Source organism: Trachypithecus francoisi, unplaced genomic scaffold (assembly GCF_009764315.1).
Source record: "Trachypithecus francoisi isolate TF-2019V2 unplaced genomic scaffold, Tfra_2.0 Lachesis_group2, whole genome shotgun sequence".
Lineage (NCBI taxonomy): Eukaryota > Metazoa > Chordata > Mammalia > Primates > Cercopithecidae > Trachypithecus > Trachypithecus francoisi.
Window position 1 is genome coordinate 58482328 of NW_022681465.1, and position 25664 is coordinate 58507991.

The 25664-nt window shown below is 33.5% G+C and overlaps 1 protein-coding gene across 1 annotated transcript in view; it reads right to left on the reverse strand.

Annotated features, from left to right (window-relative positions):
* Window positions 1–25664, reverse strand: part of LOC117064974 (cadherin-10) — a 166100-nt gene that overhangs the window by 46118 nt on the left and 94318 nt on the right. Inside the window, exons 3-5 of the mRNA XM_033179263.1 lie at window positions 5975–6269; window positions 3944–4063; window positions 3356–3523 (exon numbers count right to left, since the gene is read on the reverse strand). Of these exons, the coding sequence (XP_033035154.1) occupies window positions 3356–3523; window positions 3944–4063; window positions 5975–6269 (583 nt within the window). The remainder of the gene's footprint in view (window positions 1–3355; window positions 3524–3943; window positions 4064–5974; window positions 6270–25664) is intronic.

Genomic DNA, 25664 nt, shown 5'->3' on the forward strand with positions numbered 1-25664 from the left:
GTATGGGAGCTAAATTCAAGATGAGATTTGGGTGGAAACACAGCCAAACCATATCAATGGCATTTGGTACAAGGGTGATCTCAATAAATATTTCTAAATCAATGAATTTGTGATTTACTTGAATTGTCCCTCATATGACATCAAAATTTCTCACTTAGATGCTACTGGAATATTGGGCCAGATAACTCTTTGTCATTGAAATTTTAAGGATGCTTAGAAGCAGCCCTAGCTCCTACCCATTAGATCCCAGTAGCATTTGCCAGTTGACATAATCAAAAATGTCTCAAGACATTGCCAAATGTCCAGGGCCATGGCTGGGGAGGGCAAAATTACCTCTGAATTAGAAACATTGTTATAAATCCACACAATAAAATAAATGAAAAAATAAAGCAACATATCTGAGTTTTCATTTGTCTCTGTCTCCTCCAAATGACTGAGATTGTTGATACAGCATATAGGGAAATAATGAATTTGGATCAGCGAACCTAAAAGAAAGTTTGAGTTGCGACCTAACTTTTATAATATTGAATAATAAAAATAATAATGGTAATAGAGAACTAGCATGAATCAACATTATTGGATGCATAAATACACTAAATGCCAGCCACTGAGTCAATGCTTCTTAGATATTAAATTATTTAGTCTTACATTACTCTGCAAAGAAGAGACCGCTATCCAGTGTTACTGATGACAATGAAAAATAGAACGTCAGTTTAACTGACCCAAGTGAAAAAACTACTAAGTGAAAATTACTGGGACTCATGCAGGATGACTGCAGGGCCTGCTGCTGAGCTATCCAACATGGCAGCCACTAGCCAAGCCACTAACCCTCATATAGCTATAACTACAAATGTAGTTTTTGAATTGAGATTTGATGTAAGTTGAAAATACTTGATAACTTGGTATAACCTTAAGACTTAGAGAAAAAAAGAATGTAAATTATTTGTGTAAGTTTTATATTGTCATATTCAAAGGGTAATATTGGGTTAAAGAAAAACATATAATGCAAATAAATGTCTCTTGCTTTTTGAAAACTTTTCCTATGTGGCTTTATCATTTTTACCCTGAGCCTCCTTTTCTTCTATGTATGGGTATAATAATAGTAATGGTTTCTATAGATTAGTTGTGAGGTTTCAATGATATGCTTCATATGAAAGGGTTTGTGAACTGTAGAACTCCCTCCAAAGATTGGTTATTTACTTAAATAATATTAAATACTATTTTCCAGATGTTGTATGATTTAGACAATCAAATAACATTCTAATTCCCATGAATGTGGGTTCCCAAAGGTTAGATGAGGTTGTAAATATTCATAACAAAAAAGATAACTTAGAAAATAAAAATCCATAAATTATATTTCCATCTACAATTTAAAAATAATGGGACAGTTCAGACAGACCAGCCTGGGCAACATGGCGAAACCTTGTGTCTACTAAAAATACAAAAATTAGCTTGTCATGGTGTCATGAGCCTGTAATTCCAGCTACTCAGGAAGCTGAGGCAGGAGAATCATTTGAGCTTGGGAGGTGGAGGTTGCAGTGAGCCAAGATTGCATCACTGCACTCCAGCCTGTGCCACAGAGTAAGATTCACTCTCAAAATAATAATAATAATAGTGATAAAAATAATGAGACAAGATACGGGATGATCTAAAAATCTCTAAATGTATTGTACTATACATTTGGAGTTGGAGGTAGATTTAATTTAATTATTGAATGTGTCATTCGTAAATGGACTGTATTTTAGACACATGTGTATATATGTTCCCAAAAATGTAAAATACAATACTACTCCCAAAGGAAATTCATTACTGATAAAATACTTTTTTTTCCAGTAATAGTTTTGCTCATTGTAGATTATGTAATTAATTCGTTATGGTTTATTGTGCTGAATTTGCATGCTCGTTGTCCTGGTAAAAGGCTCAAGCTAAGAGATGGTCAAAAATACATGTAAAATGTGAAATTTAAATTTTAAACGCACGCATCTTTAAACCTGTTCTAAGAAATATGCAGGATTATTATTGCTTTTATTTTTGTTACCAATATTAAAGGTAACCTGGACCTGACACCTAATGATTTGAAACAAGCATAAGCACATGCCTTTCCCTATGAGTTCTGGAGCCCAGCACCATACCAGCAGACCTTATGGGCATACTTTAAATATCTAATCAAACAACCATCACAAATACATAGGCATGTGATTAGCCTGCTCAAGAAAATTCTATATGAATTTTGAAATCTTTCCAAATACATGCTTTTAAACAATTTAAATCGAATTAGGTACTATTAATAATCAAAGTTAGGTAAAAATAGTACAGAAAAGAGAAAAAATGCTTTTAAAGAGTCAAAACAATGCTGTTAATTCTAGACAGTAATTCCTCTCAGCAATGGTCTTTAATATAAAGATATAAATATTACAAAAAAGCTACTGCCTTTAAATTTTAATATTTTGTCACAAGGTATTTAAAGTAAATTACAAACTAAAATGGGGAGACCAATTCAGAGGTTAATATTCAGCATATACGGAAAATTCAGGACATAGATGGTAGTCGTATATGTTTTTTTGTGTCACCTTTCTGATGACCCTACATTCTATCTTTAAGTACAGGATCTTCTGGCAAAGCAAAAATTTGGGAGTTTCCATTGAGACTTGATACCATCCTCTCTAGTATGCGAGTTGACATGTAATCTATCAAATTTGTACAAGAAAGAAGAATAAATGCATGTGTTTTTATGGTCAGGGGCTAAAGGTTCTTAACCTATTCTTAATGTATTTTAAGAATTTGAGAGATCAGTTCAAAATAGATCTATGTGCAGATCAGGAATACAAAATGTTGTACTAAGTTTATCACTCCACACATAATAACATTACATGCAAGCCAGATAGTTTCCTGAGGTTCTCCCTCTACAGTGCTTTCTGGCTTAGTCCTTATAATTTGTCAAATTAGATTTCTTGTTGAAAAACTGTGTCCTCAATTTAGGATCCTCATTTTTAAATTTGAAACAGAAACAAATACGTTTATTGTAAAATTATGACTTAGTTTGTTTTCTAATAAACATTGTTTCCTTTTGTTAGCTGAAAGAAACATTTCTTAAACTACAAGTATAGATGCCAAGCTCACATATGAAGAGGTCTGGGATCATAGGTCCTCCTGTCTCTGAGTGAAATATGCTTGAAATATTCAATTTTATTTTATAATAACAGTAATTCATCAGCATGTACACCTTCACTTTTGTAGCACATTTTTAGTATGTTTTAAATTAAATGAATGACAATTGCTTTTTGTTTTTTTCTTTGTCTCTCTTTTTTTACTCTAAATCTTTTGCCCTGCAGAATGACCATTAAAGAGTGCTTACTCTGGGGAAAACGTGGTGGGTTGTCATTGACATCTGTCAGCGTGATGTTCACGGTGGTTGTCCCTGATAGACCTCCCATCTGGCCGCCCATGTCTTTGGCCTGGATGACCACTTGGTATTGTTCTCTGTTTTCTCTGTTCATGTTTGGTAAAGCAGTCCTGATGATACCTTGAGAAAATACAAAAACTTCCATTATCTTCACTGAAATCTCCATTATTATTTTATTAAGTCCACAAAAAATATTTTTAAGCTAGTGATTTTTTGAAAAACATGTTTTGATACTCATTTTTATTGTCTAGAAATTATAAAAGTGAATCTGTGGAAATATAATTTGTATTTTGTTTCCATTTCCTAGCAACATCGCATGTGCTTAGAGTGGCCTAAGCCTATATGTTAAAATATCTACACAGAGGTTTCCATTAGTTCACTCTATCATTTAACTTTGAATTCTTACATCTTTAAGTGTTGCATCCTCACTCAACTGTGAGTATTAACGTTAAAGTTTTGTTCTTATTCTCCCATGGTCTTTCTACCGATAAAGGTCACAAAGATGATCAAATGAACAAACAGCAATTCATGATTCCTGACCTGTTTCAGGCTCCACAGAGAAATAGGGCTGCCCTTGAAGTATGCTGTAAATGACTCTGGCGCTGTTCCCGTATGAAGGGTCATCGGCATCTGTAGCTGTGACTTGCACCACAGAAGTACCTGAAGTATCCAAATTCAGCTTAGTTCTGCACAGTACCAGAAGGAGGAGCAAAAGCACTGGTTTTCATTGAAGACTTGAATGATTTCTGGCTTTAATAATGACCTCTTAAACTTTCATATATAATTTGGATGAATATGTACAAATATAGTGTTATTACAGGTAAACTCTGAGTTCAAATACATAATATTTATTTAGTCAACATGCCTATTTTGTATGTATGCAATAAATAATGCTAGTATATCAGAATATGATAAATACAATTACTTTACAAATGCTCAAGTTGGATACTGAAATTCATTTTCACATAATAGATTTGTTTTGTGTAAAGGGCATATCTAATCACACAGGAGTAAGTGTATTCTTCTTCCTGCTCTCCACTAATTAACTCTAAAAATAATTAACATCTGCTCTAGAATACAATTTTATGAATAGATTAAATTCTAAGTTTAGAAACAATTCAACATGATCCCAAGTCCCATGAACTACTAAAATCTATTTAATAAAGTTCAAGATATTTAAAAGGACTTTATAGTGAGATTACTGCCAAAAGTTCTTGGGATTTAATGAAGCAAATATTAAATAACAATCCCAGAACAATGCTTTTGAGAAATGCAGAGTCTGAAAATGTGCTATTATGACTGTTAACAAGTAAAAAAAAAAAAAAAAAAAAAAAAACTTCAGATTTGTTTAATCAGTTTAAACAACTTCACACATATTTGAAAAGTGTCTATTCTCCTACTGAATCCAAACATATTTCTCTAAAAATATTATCACTGTTCTCTGATGCTTTTCACTGCCTTTCATTCTATATCTAAATGCAGTTTTAATTTTCTTGGCCTACTGATACATCTCCCATTTATTATTATTATTTTTTTATTTTTTTATTTTTATTTTTTGAGGCGGAGTCTCGCTCTGTAGCCCGGACTGGAGTGCAGTGGCCAGATCTCAGCTCACTGCAAGCTCTGCCTCCCGGGTTTACGCCATTCTCCTGCCTCAGCCTCCCCAGTAGCTGGGACTACAGGCGCCCGCCACCTCGCCCGGCTAGTTTTTGTATTTTTAGTAGAGACGGGGTTTCACTGTGTTAGCCAGGATGGTCTCGATCTCCTGACCACGTGATCGCCCGTCTCGGCCTCCCAAAGTGCTGGGATTACAGGCTTGAGCCACCGCGCCCGGCCACATCTCCCATTTATTTACACTGAAGAGAGAAATTCTATTTTCTTGAATGTTATATTTCTACCTTTTTTCATGCCTTATGTTTTACAGGTTCCACAATCTAACTTGGTAATTCTGTATCAGTATGTATTTAACCATGGCTTTTCAACTGGTTTCTTTGAATATAAGATTTCAAAGAGTTTTAAAGATACCAGCAGAGTTTTATATATAATAATTATAATGATAGGATATTTTATGATATTTAATAAAAAAGAAATAATCTAATCAATTTCCTCAATTGAAATATGTAGATAGTACATATTCAAGATGAAATCTTTTGGTAAATTATGACTAGAGTATATGGGAAGATTATATAACCTGTATGGTATTCTAAATATATTTATATTATATTGGGATCAAAAAATTACACAACTTTTATCTGAATCCAAGTGACAAAAAACAATTTATTTTCACAATTTTCTACTGAAGTTCAATGATAGTTTCTTGATTTTTGAGGAAAGTATCTACCTATAAGTATTATAAAGATTCACAAATCTGTAGGAAGTGTAAATTGCATTGATCTTTTTTTCTGATTATCTCCTAAAAGAAATATATATATATATATATATATATTATATATATATATTCATGGTAGCAAATCAAAGAGGATTTCAATTAATTGATTATACTACTATAAGAATTTCTTGATTTTTAGAACACTTTTTGAATACCATCATAAATGTTGTAAATGAACTTACCTACAACAGACATTTCCGGAACACTTGCTGTATAGATTTCTTCTGGAAACGTGGGCTCATTGTCATTGATATCATGAATTTTGATCACAAACTCTGACTCTGGCTCTACTGGCCTCAGAGTTCTTCTGTTAATAGCTTGTGCACGTAGAGTATAAAAGGCCTTTTCCTCCCTATCAATTCGTCTTGTGGCATGAATATCACCTGTTTTTTCATCAATAATAAAAAGAGTACCAGCTCCATCTCCAGATAAGATATATTTGAGTGATCCATCTCCTTTATCTTGGTCTGAATGTAGCTAGGGGAAATAAAAAAGAGTATATCCATGATAATGTATAAAGGTACATGAGGCTGAAAGAATTCACAGAAGGTTTTTCAAGTCTCATCACTGAGCAATAGGGTCGCCTACAGTAGTTCTTGAAATGAGAGTTGAATAAGTTTGATCACACTCATTTATACACTTTAAAGAATATGAATAGCCTTTTATATATCAGGATAATTTTTATTCTAAATGAAAAAAATGTAATAAAATTCAACCAAGCTCCTCTCTTTGCTTGGTAAATACTCATTTTCATGGGCAAATAAATTCTGTTTCAGATATAAGATATCAGTCTTGATAGGCTGGTGTAAACACTGCTCTCTCATCTCTTTCTGTGAATGGAAGATTATTTTATTCTTATAATGTACAAAAAAACCATCTGCTATAAACTTGTTATTAGCTATTATATTTCTGTTGATGAATTAGTAATGTCTTAAGAACTGTAAGACAAGCAAAGCTGTAGGAGACAAAGCTCTTACTTTAAAAACAATGTACATCATTTTTTGGCTTATACAATAGACAGTGATTACCCCACAAATATTTGTAGTAATCAGAGCAGACAGATATCTACATAACACATGTCTTTATATTTTAAAGTTATAAATCAAATTAATGAACTATAAAATAAAATATGTTCTAGCCTCCTACCTAGTCACATCTAACTTTTTAAAAACCTACAAGGACAAATTCTGTGCAGGAACAAGGCAATACAAGGCCTGTGTCTTGCTCCTTTTCCTAAGCCTCTAACATAACCACACTGAAGTTTTGAGAATCAATTCATCATATCAAAGAGCTCTGCATACCTTCATGTGGACATCTCAACCCAATACGAGTGCAAATGCCAGTCCAGGAGGCCACATGTCATGGATAAATTCCATGTAGGTTATTTTTCAACAAATGCCCTGAAGGCTAGCCAATAGGCTTAGGAGTACATGTACTAGTGACTGAGTCTAATCTTTGGGCAATGGACTTAAAGAAGAGCCTCTTCTAAAACCTAGAAGCAAGCTCCGGAATGTTTGGGAAAGAAATAATAGGCCCCAATGACCTTGAGAATTCTGGAAATGGACAGGCAGTTGCCAGATGGGTACACCTCCTGCCCCATATAGAATTCTTACTCTGAAAAGTAAAGCTTGGCCATAGGAAGAACAGATCTTGGCTTTGAAAAACATAAGAAATGTAAGATTTTTTTTTAGTGTTACCACCCTACCAATAAAAGTTTTTACATGCTGGAATCACAGTTTTATTATGTGCAATGTGATTATGCTTCAACAAATTTTTATGTTGTTACACTTTTGATAAGAAATATTTAAAAAACTGTAGATCTTAATTTCTACAAAACATTTATTATAACAGACATCATTATAGACATGTTTTATGTTTTAATATTTATATAAAATGTAGACATAAATCAGAATAGGCACACTGACCTACAGTCTACAGAATTATGAATTCAAGACAGTAATCTTCAATTATATGAAAAAATACATAGAGTTACACATTTATCTAAATGTTTCATTTTTCCTCTCTAGACTGTTTACATCAACACTCATTTTCATCTAATTAAGTATAGAATTTTAAACTAATTACTTCCTATTTAAGAAGACTTTAGTTTATTTAATTGAAAGGTTCTTTTTTACTTATGAGAACTTATTTCAATGAACTTGCCCCTGAAAACATTTTTATGTAGACACCAAAATATTTAAAATAAATAAAATTTTATGCATATTTATCTTTAATGTATTACTTGTTATAACTGGGTCTACAAAAGCAGTCTACTTTTTGGTTAACGGAAGTAGTAATTAGCACTTAGCCATCAACTCTGGATAAAACTACATTTCTGGATAAACTGTTTATTAATACAGATATAGCAGATTAAGAAAACTCCAAATGGACATATATTTTGGAGAAAAACATAAAGAAGTCAGGGAGCAAATAGTTTCTTACTACATTTTTAGCTATTCATAAACAATAAAGTAAGGTTGAGAAACTCAGGAAATAACTCCTTTTAACTAAAAAGCTTTCCGAAGTAACATGTGACTTTTATCCAGGAAACCACTCTTAAAAAAAGTCACAAGACTGATGCTTTACAGGAACTGAAAATGTACATAGTTGCTGGGAAACTTTCCAATTATATGCATGTGCAACACAGTGGCAATTTTCCAAGTTACAGATTTAAGCACTGCATGTTTCTTGTTCTATCTGAGAATCAAAATAATTCAAGAAAAATTATTGATATTATCAATAATTTGATCAGATAACATTATGTTTTATAGTAGACAGTTATATTTATTCTCTATGCATTCAATAATTTTAACTGGAAATATTTGTTTATTCTCATAAGAATCGTGTACTTCTTAATCCAAATCAACAATTCCAGTTTCTGTGGAAGATTCAAACATTTTGTGAAATGGAAATTCACAAGACAGCCCCTAAAAAAGCCCCCAGGAGTGAATGAGGATTTCTTAAGCTTACAATACCTAAATTATCAAAGAATGAGTAGAGGTTTGAACCTGGGGAATTTTTATATGTTACTAATTTTGCATTTTAGAAAGAACACTGCATAAATATAGAATATAGATTTGTAATGAAGAAGGATCTAAGGCAAGATAGGGGTCATTAAAACCCTTTCTCCTATTCTAATCAAAAAAGCTGCTAAGATGGTGAGATTTTAATTTTTATAAAGCTCAGTTTTGGAACATAAATTATAGCAGGATTTATTATCTTCACTTATACTACAGAGAGTGAAAATTAAATCTTATAATTGGACCACATACTGTGGGAGTTTCTGTTGGATTAGAAAATTGAACATGGTAGTAGGGAATCAAAGAGATGGAGTTTGCAAGTAGACTGTGGTTTTGAGAATCAGAAAATGAAAAGATTTCTACCTTCACCAATGGGAATACAATTAAGAGAAGCAAATTACAACTAAGAATTTATACCGATGGATTCTAAGACGACAGAATTACTATATGATTTTCTCAAGCCACTAGAGCTTGTACTAATGATAATGTGCACTAAAAAAGTCACAGAGGGAAATAAGTGATCGCTAGCACTAGAATAAAAGGCAAAAAGGACCATATTTGAGGGCATGACATTAGTCTATGTTTAATGAAAGATGGTCTTTGAAAATATATTTGATACATGGACAAGTAAAGAAACTACAAGAGATATTTACTGTAATAATGAGATTATGTGAATAATCTTACACTTCTTATGTTTTTCAAAGCCACAATCTGTTCTTCCTGTGGCCACGCTTTACTCTTCAAGTAAATAAAGGAAGCAGAAAGATGAATTTCCAGATCTCCTGAGACTTGGGGAATAGCTCCTCTTGTAGATGAAACTGATGGGATACAAGAACTAAGTAATAACAGATCTATTGATATTGATGATTTCCTAACAGTTACAGAAACAGACCAAAGGACAAAGTTCTTGAGTTATAGTCCCCTTCCTAAGCTCCCCATCTTCTTTTTAAATTTCTCTTTACTTTTTAAATTTTCTCTTACTCTGCATATTTTTTCAACAGTTGTTCTGGTATTACCACCTTCCCTCATTCTTTGTGTGTCTGTGGCACAATTTTATTTCCTATTCCAATTCATACACTGAGTAATGATCAGGCAAGGGTTAGTCTTTATAACTGCAGCTTTCTCATGACTCTTCCTTTTTTATTTGGATATCAGGTAACAACACTTGGATTTGCAAAACAAACATTTTATTGAACAAAAGAGTTCACGTTGCTGAGAAGCTGGGATCAATGGGTCACATGCCAAAAAACTTAAAGCATCTACTTTGAAAGATATGACTTATATATTGATTTGTGTGTTACTATTTTATTATGTGAGATATTAAGTTTTCTTTAAATATAAAAAAAATAGATTATTGTGGTTTTAGTTCCTCAGTAACACCTGTTCTTCGGTGTGAAACATTTGTGTCACACATTTTTGAAAAGAATTTTATGTTAATACTGACCTTTTCTTTCCTTGAGAAAAGTCTATTAAAAATTCACAACCTGCTGTGTTCCTTGTAAATTCACAACCAGATAAAGGACATGGCAAGATACATGACAACTAATGAAAATAGAACAACTGGCACTGCCCTGCACATTTAAAAGGCATTTTCCCATTCTTTAACTTTTTTATTCAGACATTTTAAAATTATAATACATTATTACATTTGTTTGTATTAATTTAATATTTAAAACCAAATGGTAGATTGAATTTAAAGAAAAATTTAAAGAAATTTTTTAATGAATGTCTGGTCACTTGAAATGTGTCAGTTTTCTGATAATTTTATAACATTTCTTGCAAAACATCTTCTTTGTATAAAATGAAGTTTATAAGCTAAAGGGGTCTTGCAGCCTATCTAGCTTAAGAGCATTTTGTTCGTTTGTTTTTAAAGAGGACGAGAAGAATATCCCATCAATTGTTTATCAAGTGGAAATGAAATAAACTTACACTTAAATATAGGGACAATGTTAGCACAACATTTTAGTTTTTATCTGTTCAGTCTGCTGTAGCAAACTACAATCACGGGCCACGTGAAAACATTTCAATGACAGATTGCATAGACAACAGTAGTCCCATAAGTTTATAATACTCTATTTTTACTGTACATTTTCTACATTTAGATACAGAAGGACTTATCATTGTGTTATAATTGCCCACAGTACTCAGTAAAATAACATGCTGTACAGGTTTGTAACCTAGCAGCAATAGGCCTTACCATATAGCCTAGGTATGTAGAAGGCTATACCATCTAGGACTGTCTGAGCACATTGTACAATGTTTGCACAATGACAAAATTGCCTAATGATACATTTCTCAGAAGGTGAAACTATGCATGATTGGGCCACAGACTGGGTGGCTTAGAAACAACAGAAATATACTTCTCACTATTCTGGAGACTGGGAAGTCCAAGATCAAGGTGCCAACAGATTCGGTGTCTAATAAGGGCCCACTTTCTGGCTCATAGATGATACCTTCCGGCTGTGTCTTCACATGGTAGAAGGGCAAAAGGTCTTCCTTGAGGATCTCTTGCTAGAGCACTAATCCTATTCATGAGGTTTCTACCCTCACACCTAAGCGCCTCACAGAGACCCCACCTCCTAAAACCATCACCTTAGGAGTTAGGATTTCAACATATGAATCATGGTGGCCAGGGCACAAATATTCACACCACAGCAAATCTTTAACTCTTAATTCATTTTTAAGTTACATTAAATGAGGAAATAGTACCAAAAAAAAAAAATCTACAAAGTATAGAAAATTTAAGTAATTTGTTACCAAAAGGATAACAGATAAAATATTTGACTCTTATTTTCACCATTGGCTAGAAGAAAAATAAAAAAAAAAAATTAAAATAGTGAAAAAACCGTATCTATCAATAGACACTTATATTGCTATATTGTGAGATTATTTCTCATTCAGAATACTGATACCATTTTAGATATTGGTATTTGCTGGTATTTGATTTCATTCCAAAAACTGGGAAAGCAGAGATAATTAGAATTATATTTGTAGCACTATATTACAAATATATTTGTAATAGACTAGCTTTTAGAAAGATAAATTTTGATGAATGAATCACAAGGATTATAACATTAAGTATCTGAGTTAAACAATTTATGCTAAGTTTTTACGTACATTAACCTGAAATAACAAAATTTTTGAATAGATTTTTCAACTTACAGTGATAATTTATGCCTGATTTTCTTTCAGACAGCCAAGGTATTTTATAATTGTTGAAAAAAATGTAGAATGTGGCAAATACGCCGTCCTCTCCCAGTGGCATCATTACTATTCTCCTCTAATTGCTCCAGTTGATAAACATAATATTACACAGAAAATAAAGCACTGAATCAAATAACTTTAAATTTGCACCCAATAAAAAAACAAAAACACATAGGTGAAAAATTATCTGGCATGAGAAAGCAGCTGAAAGCATGTCAAAGCCAGCAAACACAATCTGGTCAGAAATAAATAAGTAGTTTCAACTCATGTTGTTGGGGCTGAAGAAAAAGGAGGAGAATGGGAGAAAACCTTGAATTGGATGGAATATGGGATATATTACACAGTAATACCGGCAATATAGTCCTCCAAGTGTAGTTTGCTCCCTCCAGAGCACTGTTTTAATATTAATGTACAGAAAAACAAGACCAATTTCATGAATCTCGATAAAACAATTCTTCCTTCAAAAATGGAAGGCTGGGCGCGATGGCTCACGCCTGTAATCCCAGCACTTTGGGAGGCCGAGAAGGCGGATCATGAGGTCAAGAGATCGAGACTGTCCTGGCCAACAAGGTGAGAACTCGTCTCTACTAAAAATACAAAAATCAGCTGAGCATGGTAGTGCATGTCTGTAGTCCCAGCTACTTGGGAGGCTGAGGCAGGAGAATCGTTTGAACCAGGCAGGCAGAGGTTGCAGTGAGCCAAGATCACACCACTGCTCTCCAGCCTGGAGACAGAGCAAGACTCTGTCTCAACAACAACAACAACAAAAATGGAATAGGAGAGGGCAAAAAAACCTTAAAAATAAAATAGATTGTAAAAACAACTATAAAAATTTGCCCATGTATATGATGTAGATTGATAAGTACTTTTCTGAATAATTTCTTTCTGGGACCAGAGGCAAGTTTTGAAGATGTAAACGATGGGTGGGCACACATAGCTGCATAAATTAGTTCTTGGCAAAAAAGTTAAGTGGTTCATTCTTCACATTTGACAGGGTTCCCCAGAGATTTCCTCCAAGAGGAAAAATGTCAATAGGATCTGGATTAAATAACTAGGCATTCCTCTTTCCCATTTAGTCTTCCAAGTCTGCAGCCTATTGAAAGTTGGCCTTGTGCTTGTGGCCACTTCTGACTGAAGTGTCCAATCTGGGATGGTCCTGGAGACGTTGGAGCTCTCTTTGAAGTCAACTTGAATTACTCAAGAACCTACAAGAGATCAGACTTCTTCATGAGAATGCTATATAATTTTAGAAGGCAGGTCCTGCTAAAAATGTTGCTATGTCACATCTTGAAGCATCTCAACCAGGATATATTTATTTGCTAGCATTGGAAAGATATTGAGATTACAATGAAGGCAGTTATTTATTTCAGAGACACACTTTCACAGGCATTATCTGCTTCCAAGGCCAGAAATTTAAAAAATATATTTACAGGCATTAATTGCTTCACAGGTCAATAATTTAAGTACATAACTTAAGGCACCCGCCTTGTAAGTCCTTAAGTGATATATAAAACACAAAATAGACACATTATTTCTCATGCATTAGCTTACCACTTGTAAAGAGAGTTATTGAAGAAATGATTTAGAGAAGGTTCATATTCTTTTAGAAGCCTGGAATCTTATATTTTTGAAGATCACTGAATTATGAAAATTATCTCCTTGTGGTCTTAAAATGACATTGAATGTTTTTACATCTTATTTCTTCCCAACAACTTGGAGAAGTCTTCTTAAGCATCTTGGATTTGCAACATAGGGATATATGTACATAGGTGTCTAAGAAGTTGTTAAGTAAATTCACAACATTCAAAAGCAAGAGATTCATTTAAAAGGAGATCACAGAAAAATTAGTAGGGAAAAATAATTTCTCTGCTATGAGATATACAAATAGCTGAGAATCATTCTTTCCTCCTTTTCACCAAGAAAGGCATAGTGACAGACAATTTTAAATGCAGATGAGGGCTCGGTGTAAGTATTCACTAAAGGAGTCTTTTAGGCCTGGCATGGGGTGCACACCTATAATCTCAGTGCTTTGGGAAGCCAACATTTCCTTTTGAGGCCAGGAGATCAAGACCAGTCTAGGTAACACAGACTCCTCTCTACATTTATTATTATTATTATTATTATTATTATTATTATTATTATTTTAATTAGCCAGGCATGGTGGCATGCCTGTAGTCCCAACTACTTGGGACTCGATTGGGACTCACAGGCAGCATTGCTCGAGCCCACGCATGCAAGGTTACAGTGAGGTATGATCCTGCCACAACATTCTGGGAGACAGAGTTGAACTCTGTCTTCAAAAAAATAAAAATAAAAAAGGAAATATTTCTGTAACTGATTGAATGAAACTAAAGAAGTGATAGAAATTCGAAGGGTGGTATTTTTGGACTTTAAAAGGTTTGGAGACATTGCTGCAGAGACAATATTGGAAGGTCTGTGCTTCTAAGCCTTCTAAAGATGCTTTTATTTCAGAAGGTATAGGGTGACAAATACATGACTGGATGCCTGAAGAAGGATGAAACAGCAAACTACAGTCTCGAGGGACTATGGTCAAAGAGAGGAAAGAGATAAACGAGGCTGGATCTTTACATTTATTTGATTTTTGAGACACGAACTAAAATGAGTATTTTTTAAAAAGGCTATGAATGATATCCTTGAAAAAAAATTGTGTGTGTGTGTGCACAAAACACACAAAAATGCTAATGCAGTATCAGGGAGTACAAAGATCCTCTAAAATATAATCCAAGACCCCTAAAAAAAGAAAAAAAGAATTCTTGTTCTAGGTTAGCTTTCTGTGTTGTCCCCAATAAAAAAGAACTAAGAAATCAAGATCAATACTCTCACCAGGAAAAGGGATTGCTCGATTGACTGGAAGATATTCATATCTTCATCAGATGAATATACCTATCCCCAAACATACCAGTGTCATGCGTCTGTGATTTGCCTCCTCCCTCATGACATCGATTTATCCACCCTAAAAATTCATACTCATCTATAAAGATCTTATGTATCCAATTATACTTTTTATGTGTAGGTATATGTATATACAATAGTATATAAAATTAAATGTTTAAATTGCTTATGTATGTATATATAACTGAGTATGTAAGTGTATATGCATATATAAATTGTGTGCACAAATATATACACATATAAACTCTTATAACACCTGTAACAATTTTGAACTATTATTTTTGTAATTTTTTCTGAAACTAAAAGTATATTTATTTTGAAAATAAGAACCAAATTTTCTACTCTTATGGACTCCAAAATTTTCACAGCACATGGTACATTTTCCTTTTATCTATTTTATTTATTTATAAAAGGAACTGGACATCCAAGTCAAATGTCACACAAATAAAATAAAAAGATGAGCAATGATGGGTATATTTTGTGCTATTGTTTGGAAATCCTGAATATTCTGAACAAAGTGCAAGAGAGTCAGAAATTCATAATGAAACATGTGGTCAACAATTACTCTACATTAAAAGTGTGAATCTGCACAAAGAAAATTTTAGCTTTCAAACTGAAAAAGATGGGGCTGTGTAAGATATACAGGAATTCCAGTTAACTATGAAATTGGATCAGTGGACAATTAAAAATTTTTAGTGAAGTGCTAATAATGGAAATGCTCATCCAAATTTGCCTTAGAAACTGGAAGTTAGATCACTGTAAACATGTGTAATTTATCTTAAGTGTAGGATGAGGTAGGTAAGTAACAGCAGGCCAGCGTTCCCACTGACAACATGTAGAACAGCTAAGTAAATCACAGAAAATCATATTGCCAGGGCCAAATTGCTATGTAAACAAGAACTGAATAAACTGAAACCTGAGAGAAGAGAATTGTACAGATGCAAGCTTATGACTGGCAGCTGCTTTTTCCTGAGGGAATTTGCCAGTTCTTGGCAGGGGGCTTGAAGGCGAATATCTATAACTGGTCAATGAAAGGGCAATTCTAGGACGAAAAAAAAAAAATTAGAGTTTGTATGGTACTGGAGTAAAAATATTGGTAAACTGTGGGTCTTCAAGCACATTGTCAGCCTCCCCAAAAGACTTTTGTAGAATAGTCTGTAGGAGGCTAAAGGGCAAGGCTGAAAGCTGTAATATAATCATCCACATTTCCAGAGACTTGTGGTTCTTAGATTCAATTTTTTTTTTTTTTTTTAAGTAAAATGGTGAAAGTTGGAAGTCCTCCAGAGATTTTGGAGTTGAACCTGAGGATTTACAGAGATTTATTTTTTAACCTAAGGGCATTCAACAATTCTCAGTGCCTCTAGAAACTAAACATACACACTTGGTCCCTTGACAAATGGCCATCGCTCAGGAGAAGAGAAAGTAGAAGATACGTTGCTCTTCATGTCAAGCTGAAGTGGCAAAACACACAAGCAAATTCCTCCTAGTGACTTCTGTCAATTGTTGAAGAAGCATAAAGCAAATAAACGTTAAGACATTGGGTCATGCAATTGTGGGGGTTGGCAGGTCCAAAATCTACAGGGAAGGGCAGCACATTCAAAATGCATGTAATGGTTGATATTCCAGTCTTGAATCAGAAATCCACAGACTAGGCCACCAGATGGGAACCTCAGCAGGGTTTCTTTCTTTCTTTTTTCTTGAGACTGAGTCTTGCTCTGTCACATAGGCTGGAGTGCAGTGGCGTGATTTTGGCTCACTGCAACCTCTACCTCCCAGGTTCAAGCGGTTCTCCTGCCTCAGCCTCCTGAGTAGCTGAGACTACAGGCTCCTGCCATGATTCCCCACCAATTTTTTTTTTTTTTTGTATTTTTAGTAGAGACAGGGTTTCACCATGTTGGCCAGGATGGTCTTGAACACCTGACCTTCGGGGATACACCTGCCTCAGACTCCCAAAGTGATGGGATTACAGGTTTGAGTCACCGAGCCCAGCCAAGGGAACCTCAGCAGAATTTCTATGTTATAGTCTTGAGATAGAATTCCCAGTCCTCTTTTTTTTTTTTTTTTTTTTTAAGAAAACCTCAATCCTTGCTCTTAACTGATTTGATGGGGCCCAATGGTATTATGGAGAATAATCTGCTCTATTTGTTTTCTGATTATAAATGTTGAGCATATCTAAAAATTACCTTCATAACAACAATGAAACTAGTTAGTTTGATCAACTGTGTACCACGTCTTAGCCAACTTGACATATAAAATTAAAAATCAGAGTGATAAGCAAATAAATAATCCGATAAACAAAAATAAAACTTTCCAGTAAAAAATAACCCACTCTGGAGTCTTCGTGTTCTTTACATATATTGTGTGGTTAAAAATAAATTTTACTATACATGCAAAAATGCATGATTATGTGATTAATATGTAAGAATAAAAGTAGAGGTAGAGAAAAACCATAATTGAATAACAGATTTAGCAAACAAAGCTGAAAAATAGCTATATTTAATATATTTAAAAATGTAAAAAATATGGAAAAATAGATAGTAATTGAGATAAAATGAATCAAAAGAGCATTCTAAAACTGAAAATAAAATATCTGATATTCATAAATCAACAGAGAGGTTTTACAGCAAATTGGATACAGAAAAATGTAAGTTTAATCTTTCAGAAGCCAAAACAAAAATTCCCAAGTGAAGTCAGATATATAGAATATACACAAGATGCAGAAAATAAAAATATGAAAATGAAAATTACATAAGGTCATTGAATGCTTGTGAAGCAGAATCAAAAGTTGCAAGACATGAAATCAGATTTCTAGAAGGAGAAAGAAAATGAAGTCGAAGTTGTATTCTAAGAGAAAATAGGTAAGAAAGTTTTAAAAACTGGTGAAAAATGACAGCCTACACATTCAATAAAATGTGAGAACTCTCAAAAGGATAAATGAGAAGAAAACCACATCTAACTCAGTTATACTCAAAATGCTAAATACTCAGGACATAGAGAAAACTATAAAAGTACCAAGGAGAAAGACACATTAATGTCAAAGTAGCAAAGTGGGTAATAGTTGGTGTTTCAGTAAAAATAAGAGAAACCAATACACAATGGAAGGACTTTTTTTTTTTGAGGCGAAGTCTCGATCTTGTCGCCCAGACTGGAGTGCAGTGGCACGATCTCGGCTCACTGCCACCCCTGCCTCCTAGGTTCAAGCGATTCTCCTGCCTCAGCCTCCCAAGTAGCTGGGATTACAGGCACCTGCCATAATGCCCTGCTAATTTTTGTGTTTTTAGTAGAGACAGGGTTTCACCATGTTGGCCAGGCTGGTCTCAAACTCCTGACCTCAGGTGAGCTGCCCGCCTCGGCCTCCCAAAGTGCTGGGATTACAGGCATGAACCACTGCTCCTGTCTTGGAATGACATCTTAAAGCATTGATAAAAAAATAGCTAGCAGTTTAACATTCTATATTGTATTAAAATAGGTTTCAAAGAAAGGTGAAATAAGTATATTTTTGGAAAAAAAACAGGGAATTTATCTCAACAGCATTCAGTAAAAGAAATATTAAACTGATATTTTCAGGCTTAAGGAAAATGATCCCAGATAAAATCACAGAAAGAAATGAAGAATACCAGAACAGCAACTACGTGGTAAATATAAATAATTGCTGAATATACAAAACAAAAATAGTCATGTCTTTGGATATAGAAATAAAGTACATGAAAATAATACATAGAAGAAAAGAGGGCAAATGTTTAAAATATTCTAAATTTCAACCAGTTTGTGAAAATACATTGAATTGTGCAGTTTTGACATGCACATTTTTCATTATTATTTTTCTTCAATACAAAGTTTTCATCTTTCATGTCTTTCCACTTTCCATTTGACTCCACCACCTTCACCCACCAACAACATCCAGGCTTGTACATCCAATTATAAATCTAAAAAAAAAAAAAGATGTAATCCACCAAAATGGAATGTAAAGAAAACTACATAGAATAAGAAAACAAAACAAAATAAGGAAATACTAGTATTCCATAAATGTCAATATTTTTCCAAATTTATATCAGATCTTTTTTACTTTAAGAATTAAAATTAAAATGAGCTGTCATTCATTCAACTGAAATCTCCTCTGTCTTTTTCTCCCTTTCATTAGATGCTTACACAACCTCCATCCTGAGGTGAGTATGCATCTTTTTCATTCATATTTTATATCTTTACAATTTTGGTAAGAATACTTGCCCTTAACAGAATGCATCATTTCCATCCTCCCCACAAAACAGTCCTTCTCATTTTACTAACCTGCATGATAATCAAGCCAATTTTTCAAAATAAAAACCTAGGAGTCATTGAGTTTTTCTCCAACTTTACTCATTTATTCCATAAGAAAATCCCTTCTGACTTCTAATGTACGTCCAATTCCTTCTCACTGTCTCTGCTGTTCCCATTCCAATACAAATCATCCTAAGCCATCATCTCAGCTCTCATTTAGTCCCTTTGCTTCTTTTTCCATCATTCTACGGCTACTCTCTACCCAGTAGTGAGAATGATGATTTTTAAATGCAAAACTATGCATGGAATTTCTCTGCTCAAAACCCACCAATGACTTTGCATCACATTAGAATACAATCTAAATCCCTTAGCCCAATTTACAACATCCATATGATGCAAGCTCCTGTCTGTCACTTTGGCCTCATCCTTTTCCCTTCTTTAGCCATGTAAACCTAAACTGGCCTTTCTGTTTCTTAAATATGCTACATTTATTTCTACCTCAGCGTTTTGCATTTACTATTCCATTGAATGAGACTCACTCCCTCACTTACATTTTTATAGACTATTCAGCATTCCTCTTTAGTACGTTTATATTTTATTATTCCCTCTTGTTTCACTTGCTCTGTCATATTCTTTTCAATTTGTAACAGATACTTTATATATTCTGATTTAACAATAGGATAATATATTACTACAAATATCTTCTTCAAGTTTGAGATATTTCTTTTAACATTGGTAACAGTTCATTTTGTACTAGAGAAATGTTTAATTTTAATATAGTCAAATTTATCAAGCATTCATTTTATGGTTACTCTTCTTTGTATCTTATTCAAAAATTATTTTTCTAAGCCAGTGTCATCAATATGGTCTCATAGTCTCTTCACTTTTATATTTTTAAAGCTTTTCTTTTGATATTTCAATTACTTTTACCATGCAGATTTGTGCTTGTGTGAATATGTGTGTGGTGTGAGCAACAGATCTATTTTTAAATGAGAATTTACTGGAGATATTCATTTAATCATTGATTTTAAATTTCAATTTTGTAATGTAAATATGTCTGGTATGCCCACCATCTGCTTTAGAGCCTTCTCTCTGTTCCATTTATCTATTGGCTCCAGTATTACACTAATAACATACTGTTAGCTTCTTACTCTTTACAACTATTACCTGATATCTATCCAAATAAACATACTTCCTTATCCATCTTTTAGAAAAATCATCTTAGGGTTCTGGGTCTTTGTGACATGGATTTTTATTTATTTATTTTTCCTTTGGACATGGATTTTCTACATGGATTTTTAACATCAATATGTTATCTTCTGTTAAAAACAAAGCAAAACAATAAACAAGAACAAAATATTCTTGCAAAATATTTTATTGGAATTGCAATTAATTTATGTGAAATATATAAGCACTTCTTGGTCTCAAATACACATGTATCTCCATTTATTTAGGACATCTTAATGCCTTTCACTATAATTTTACATTTTTTTTTGATACGTAGCTGACTTTTCCATATGAATTTGTGGGACTCTATTGGCTTTCTAGAGATATTGTGCTATTGTGAGTGAGATTTTTTAACGTAACCTTTTGATAAGAATAGTCACTTCTAGTGTGCAAAACTGTTATGCATTCTAGTAACTTTAAGAAAATTCATTATGTATGCATATTAACATCAATATAATTACAATCAATATAATAAATAGGTTTTTCATTATATACCTCTGTATAATTTATACTTTTCTTGTGAGTTTTTCTTATAATCTGATAGAAATAACTCACTATAGTATGCTGTTAGTAATTTTTTGTTTATTATCATATTGTTAATCTTTTTCTGTTAATGTTTGATTGGTGCCTCATTTTCCATTCCTTAATTTCCAACTTTGTCAATGTAGATTCCCTTGTTAGCATAGGCAATAATAGGTTGACTATAATACATACATAGAATTGACATTAGTTCTATTTCTCCACCCCTCCATGATTAATTAATTTTCCCTTAAATTCAATATTTTTGTCACCACTATTATTTCCTTCTTTCCTCACAGCTACTAATTGTCTAAATTCTTATTTTTCTGTGCTCCCTTTTATTTTTTTAACTGAATCACAAATTATTCCATAACTTCATAAATTTCCTCTCAATCTCCTGAGGATAAATGGGTTTCATCTTGTTGGAGATAAGATAAATCTCCCAGAGCCTTCTGACAGATTCCAAAAGGGACCGTTTGTGATTCAGACTTTGTTTAGAGCTGTCATCCTGTAATATTTCTTCACCAGCATCTTTGGCCTCTCCAATCTCCCAAGTTTTCCTCTTTTTTGTGTTTATTCTTTGATTTTAACGTGACAACAAAATGCTGGATGTACATGAACTCTCTTATTGGGCAAGGCAGACAAGACTGATTTTTTTTTAAAGAGAATATTGAACCGAACATTTATTTCATTCACTTCTTCTTAATATTGCTATTAAGAAATCCATAGTCATTCTGATCTCTGTTTGTATAAGAGCCACGGATTTATTTATTTCAGAAGCCTGTAGGAGCTTCTGTTTGTCCATATTCCTGAAACATTTTGGTATTGTTCTTCGGTGTGTGTATGTATTTATCAAAATTGCAGAACGCTCATCAGGCACTTTCAGTCTGCAGTTTCATGCCATTCTCTTCTGGGACAGTCTATAAGTTTTTCATGGTCCCTCTGCTCCATTTTTCTTGTTCAGTCATTTTGGAATTCCTATTTATTAGATATTGGTCCTCCTGGCTTTTCCCTTTAATTTTACAGTCCCTTGACTCCTACTTTCCGTCTTTTTGTCTTCTTGCTTTGCTTCGTAGGACATTTTCCTGTTATTCTCCCAGACCACTATTGAAATTTTTATGATTCATACTATATTTTTAATTTCCAAAGACAATTTTTCTTCTATGTGACTTCATGCTTTGTATTATATATATAGCATATAATATTTTCCACGGGTGGTTACAGTGACACCTTCCACCCTATATCTTCTTTCAGTAACTTGCCATTCCATAATCAAGAGGAAAAATTCTATACCCCGCCCACTGAATCCCCATCAAGATGTGGAATCTAATTCCTCTCCCCTTGAATATTTTGTAATGGACAGAACGTAAGTAGCTAAGGTGATACTGCATCATTTTTGAGCTTGGGTGGGGCAAGGTGAAGAAAGATGCCTTTGCCTTTGGAACTTGAAAACTTGTACTACCGTCCCCCGAGTTACCATGGACGCTATCCAGTTGTCTGACTACAACTAGACTTTCAGGAGCTCCCATTGGGCTGTGCAGAAACCACGTGGGAAAGTCATTGGACCACATAAGGACAGAGTGAGAGTGAGAGCAGAAGTGAAAGAGCAAGCAGAAAGAGAGAGAGAGAGAGTGGGGGGGGGGTGTTGGGGGGGAGGGGGAGAGAGAATGAGAGAGAGAGAGAGAGAGAGAGAGAGAGAGAGAGGAGAGAGAGAGAGAGACATTCAGTCAGTCCTCAGGAACTCTAGCCCCTCACCTACCATTTGACTGCAACTTCATAAGTAACTCTAAGTACTTAGAGAAAAACCCGGCCAAAACCTTTCCAAGGTCCTGAAACCCAGGAATCCCGGCTGATAAAATTATTGCTGTTGTACTAAATTATTAAATTTTGTAATGCTAGGCAGCAATGGCCAACTAAAAATGTAATTGATTATTGTTTTATGAGTATTATGTATATAAAATTACATTGCACAATATCTTACATACCTGTGAAACTTGGTGCTTCTTTGGGGGATTTTAGTTTCTCTGCATATTCCCTAACTTTTCCAGTTGCTCTTTCTCCCTATTCATGTGTGTGTGTGTGTGTGTGTGCATGAATGTGATTTTTAGTGATGGCTTTCCTCAAATGTCTTAACTGATAATTTAACTAGTTATACATCCTATGATCCAAATATTTTTTAATCAGAAAATTTTAGAAACTGTCATTTTCTTCTAATACCCATATGGCTTTTGGAAAGTCTAGTCAAATCCGATTTTCATTTAATTATGGTAAAAAAAGAGAAAGACTATTCTGAGAATGTGTAAAAGATCTTGTCCTTGTGGTTTTAAAATCTCATAATAATAATCATAGAAATTGCACTCTTTCATTTATGTGGTAATGTATCATCAATTACCTTTGGTCTGACCATTAATGTTTTGGAAACACTATTGTCCAATATTATGTCTTTGAAAAATATTATGTAAATTAATATTTTATCTTTGCATTTTCTGATCTTTATTTGCTTCTTGCCCTCTCTTTATATTTTATATTACAGATTTACTAGACCTCAATTAATCCCTATTTTTCCCAGAACCTCCTTTAACATTTTCTTTGATTATTTATTTTTGGAATACAATTTGTGCTTGCTTCAAATAACTCTTTTTTATAAGAATGTACTGTACTTTTTCCAGTCCCTCGGAAGATATGATTTAATTTTTCTAATGTTCTTAACTCTTCTCTGACTTATTTCTTGGTCCCCCAGAGAGTGATGCTCTATTTATTAAATGAGGTTTTTTTGTGCTACTGGATTTCCTAAAGTATAAGTGACATTTTATTATTCTTTTCTAATTTTGCAAAAGTTTCATTAGAGGCTTAGGTGACTTTTCTCTTTCCTTGCAAGTCTGACCATTAAATGAACACGAAGACTATAAGCTATCCAAATAGGACTGTCAAGCAGTTCCCAAGCAGTAGCATGGTAGCAGCTGCCAGGTTGGTTTGTCACACTTCCGTGGATGTGGTCACTAAAGACCCAATGAGTTCAAACAGATGTAGACATTACTTACTCCGTCAGCAGAGCAGGCAGCATAAGTTTCATGCTAGTATCAGTTTCTCTTGCCCCCTCGTTCACAGGGGTGATGTGGCATCACAACTCACTGATCATATAGTGGGTCAGTATCACAGCTGAGAGACACTGAGCCCAGGAGACCATCAAGAGAACCTGTAGCTTTATCTATTTACCTGGAATGTATGCAAGCTTCATCAGAAATGAGAGGGAGAGATTATCATCTATCCTCAAATATCACTTGACAGTGAGCTATATTATTATTATGAAATGTAAATGAATCTAAGTGAATTAGCTTTCAATCTCTAGAAGTGAAGAAAAGTGAGAAATCTATAAGCAATCGTCTTCTAGCAAGGTTAGCATATGTCTATTGGAATTGGAGAACTCTAATACAAACTGCACATGAAAAAACATGAAGACAACGAGCTGCCATCTTTACTATACTGCAAAGATAATAAGCTTGACGCTAGGTAGTGATATCCAATTTTGAAACCACAATCACTTCTAGGAAGATACCTTATTGGGTGTTTTGCTTCTGTTAATAGCAGAGGTGGGTATAAGGGAAAGAGAAGTGAATTGATGTAGCTCCTTGTTAAGAAGAAAGTTAAAACAAAAATAGTGCAAGTTAAAGGTGACAATTAAACCCACTTCCATATCAGCTTTCTTCTACATTACTAATCATCAGTGTTTATGTCTGCTGTGGTGATTAGCATAGCCATTATGGAAACCCAATCCACGTTTAATTTATAAGTGTTGTTGATCTGTTGTATCATCTGGTTGTTCCTTGTGCTTCTAATTTATACTTAATTCATTTTTTCTTTAGCTAGGAAAGCAAATAAGAGTGAGTAGGCTATGATGTTGAAAGAAGCTTAACTTTAAAAAAATACACTTTTACAGAATCAAAATGAATTGTAATTTCTAATTGCTTTTAAAATAATTGTGTTTGATGCCTATAGATAAATAAAATATAGTTGTGAAGATCGTGTTAATTTGTATATTTTGGTAGAATCTCCAAATTTCAAAAATATTTTAAACATTTTTACATATTATTTTATATGATTAGCTCTGCAAGCCTTCTTTAATAATATTTAACTAAAATCAAAGTTATAATGAGCTCCATCCTTATTTAAAAATATCTTAAAAGTCTTAATACTACTAAAAATTAAACAATTTTTTTGGTTAAACTAACCATTAAATACTTATTGTTTGGATGATTCTTAAAAACGTAATGACTAGAGAATTGTAAGTAATAGAATTAAAATATTTACATAATTTAATAAAATATTTAATATAGCTGTATTAAAAATCAGCCCGTCCATTTTGTATGCCTGTCATTCTATATATAACAAAGTTAATTGAGCATAATTTATTCTTCCTAATTCTGTTATAATTATTACACATTCAATTGGCTTCTAGAGATGTTCACAAAAAGTATTTCTATACATATTTCCAGTTACTTCAAAATTTTTAAATCAAATAAAATTTAATCTGAAGGTTTTTTCATATTTTTCTTTAAAAAAGTACAAAAAGAAAACATATTGGAAGGTATTCTTTTCAACTTGCCTAGACAAACTCATTTGATGTGCTTAAAGCCTATAAAAAAAGTTGTTGTGTATATGTAGTGGTCAAGTGTGAGTAGGGTAGAATGATGGTGAACGGCTTTCTGTTAGTACTATTAGTATATTCTGTAAC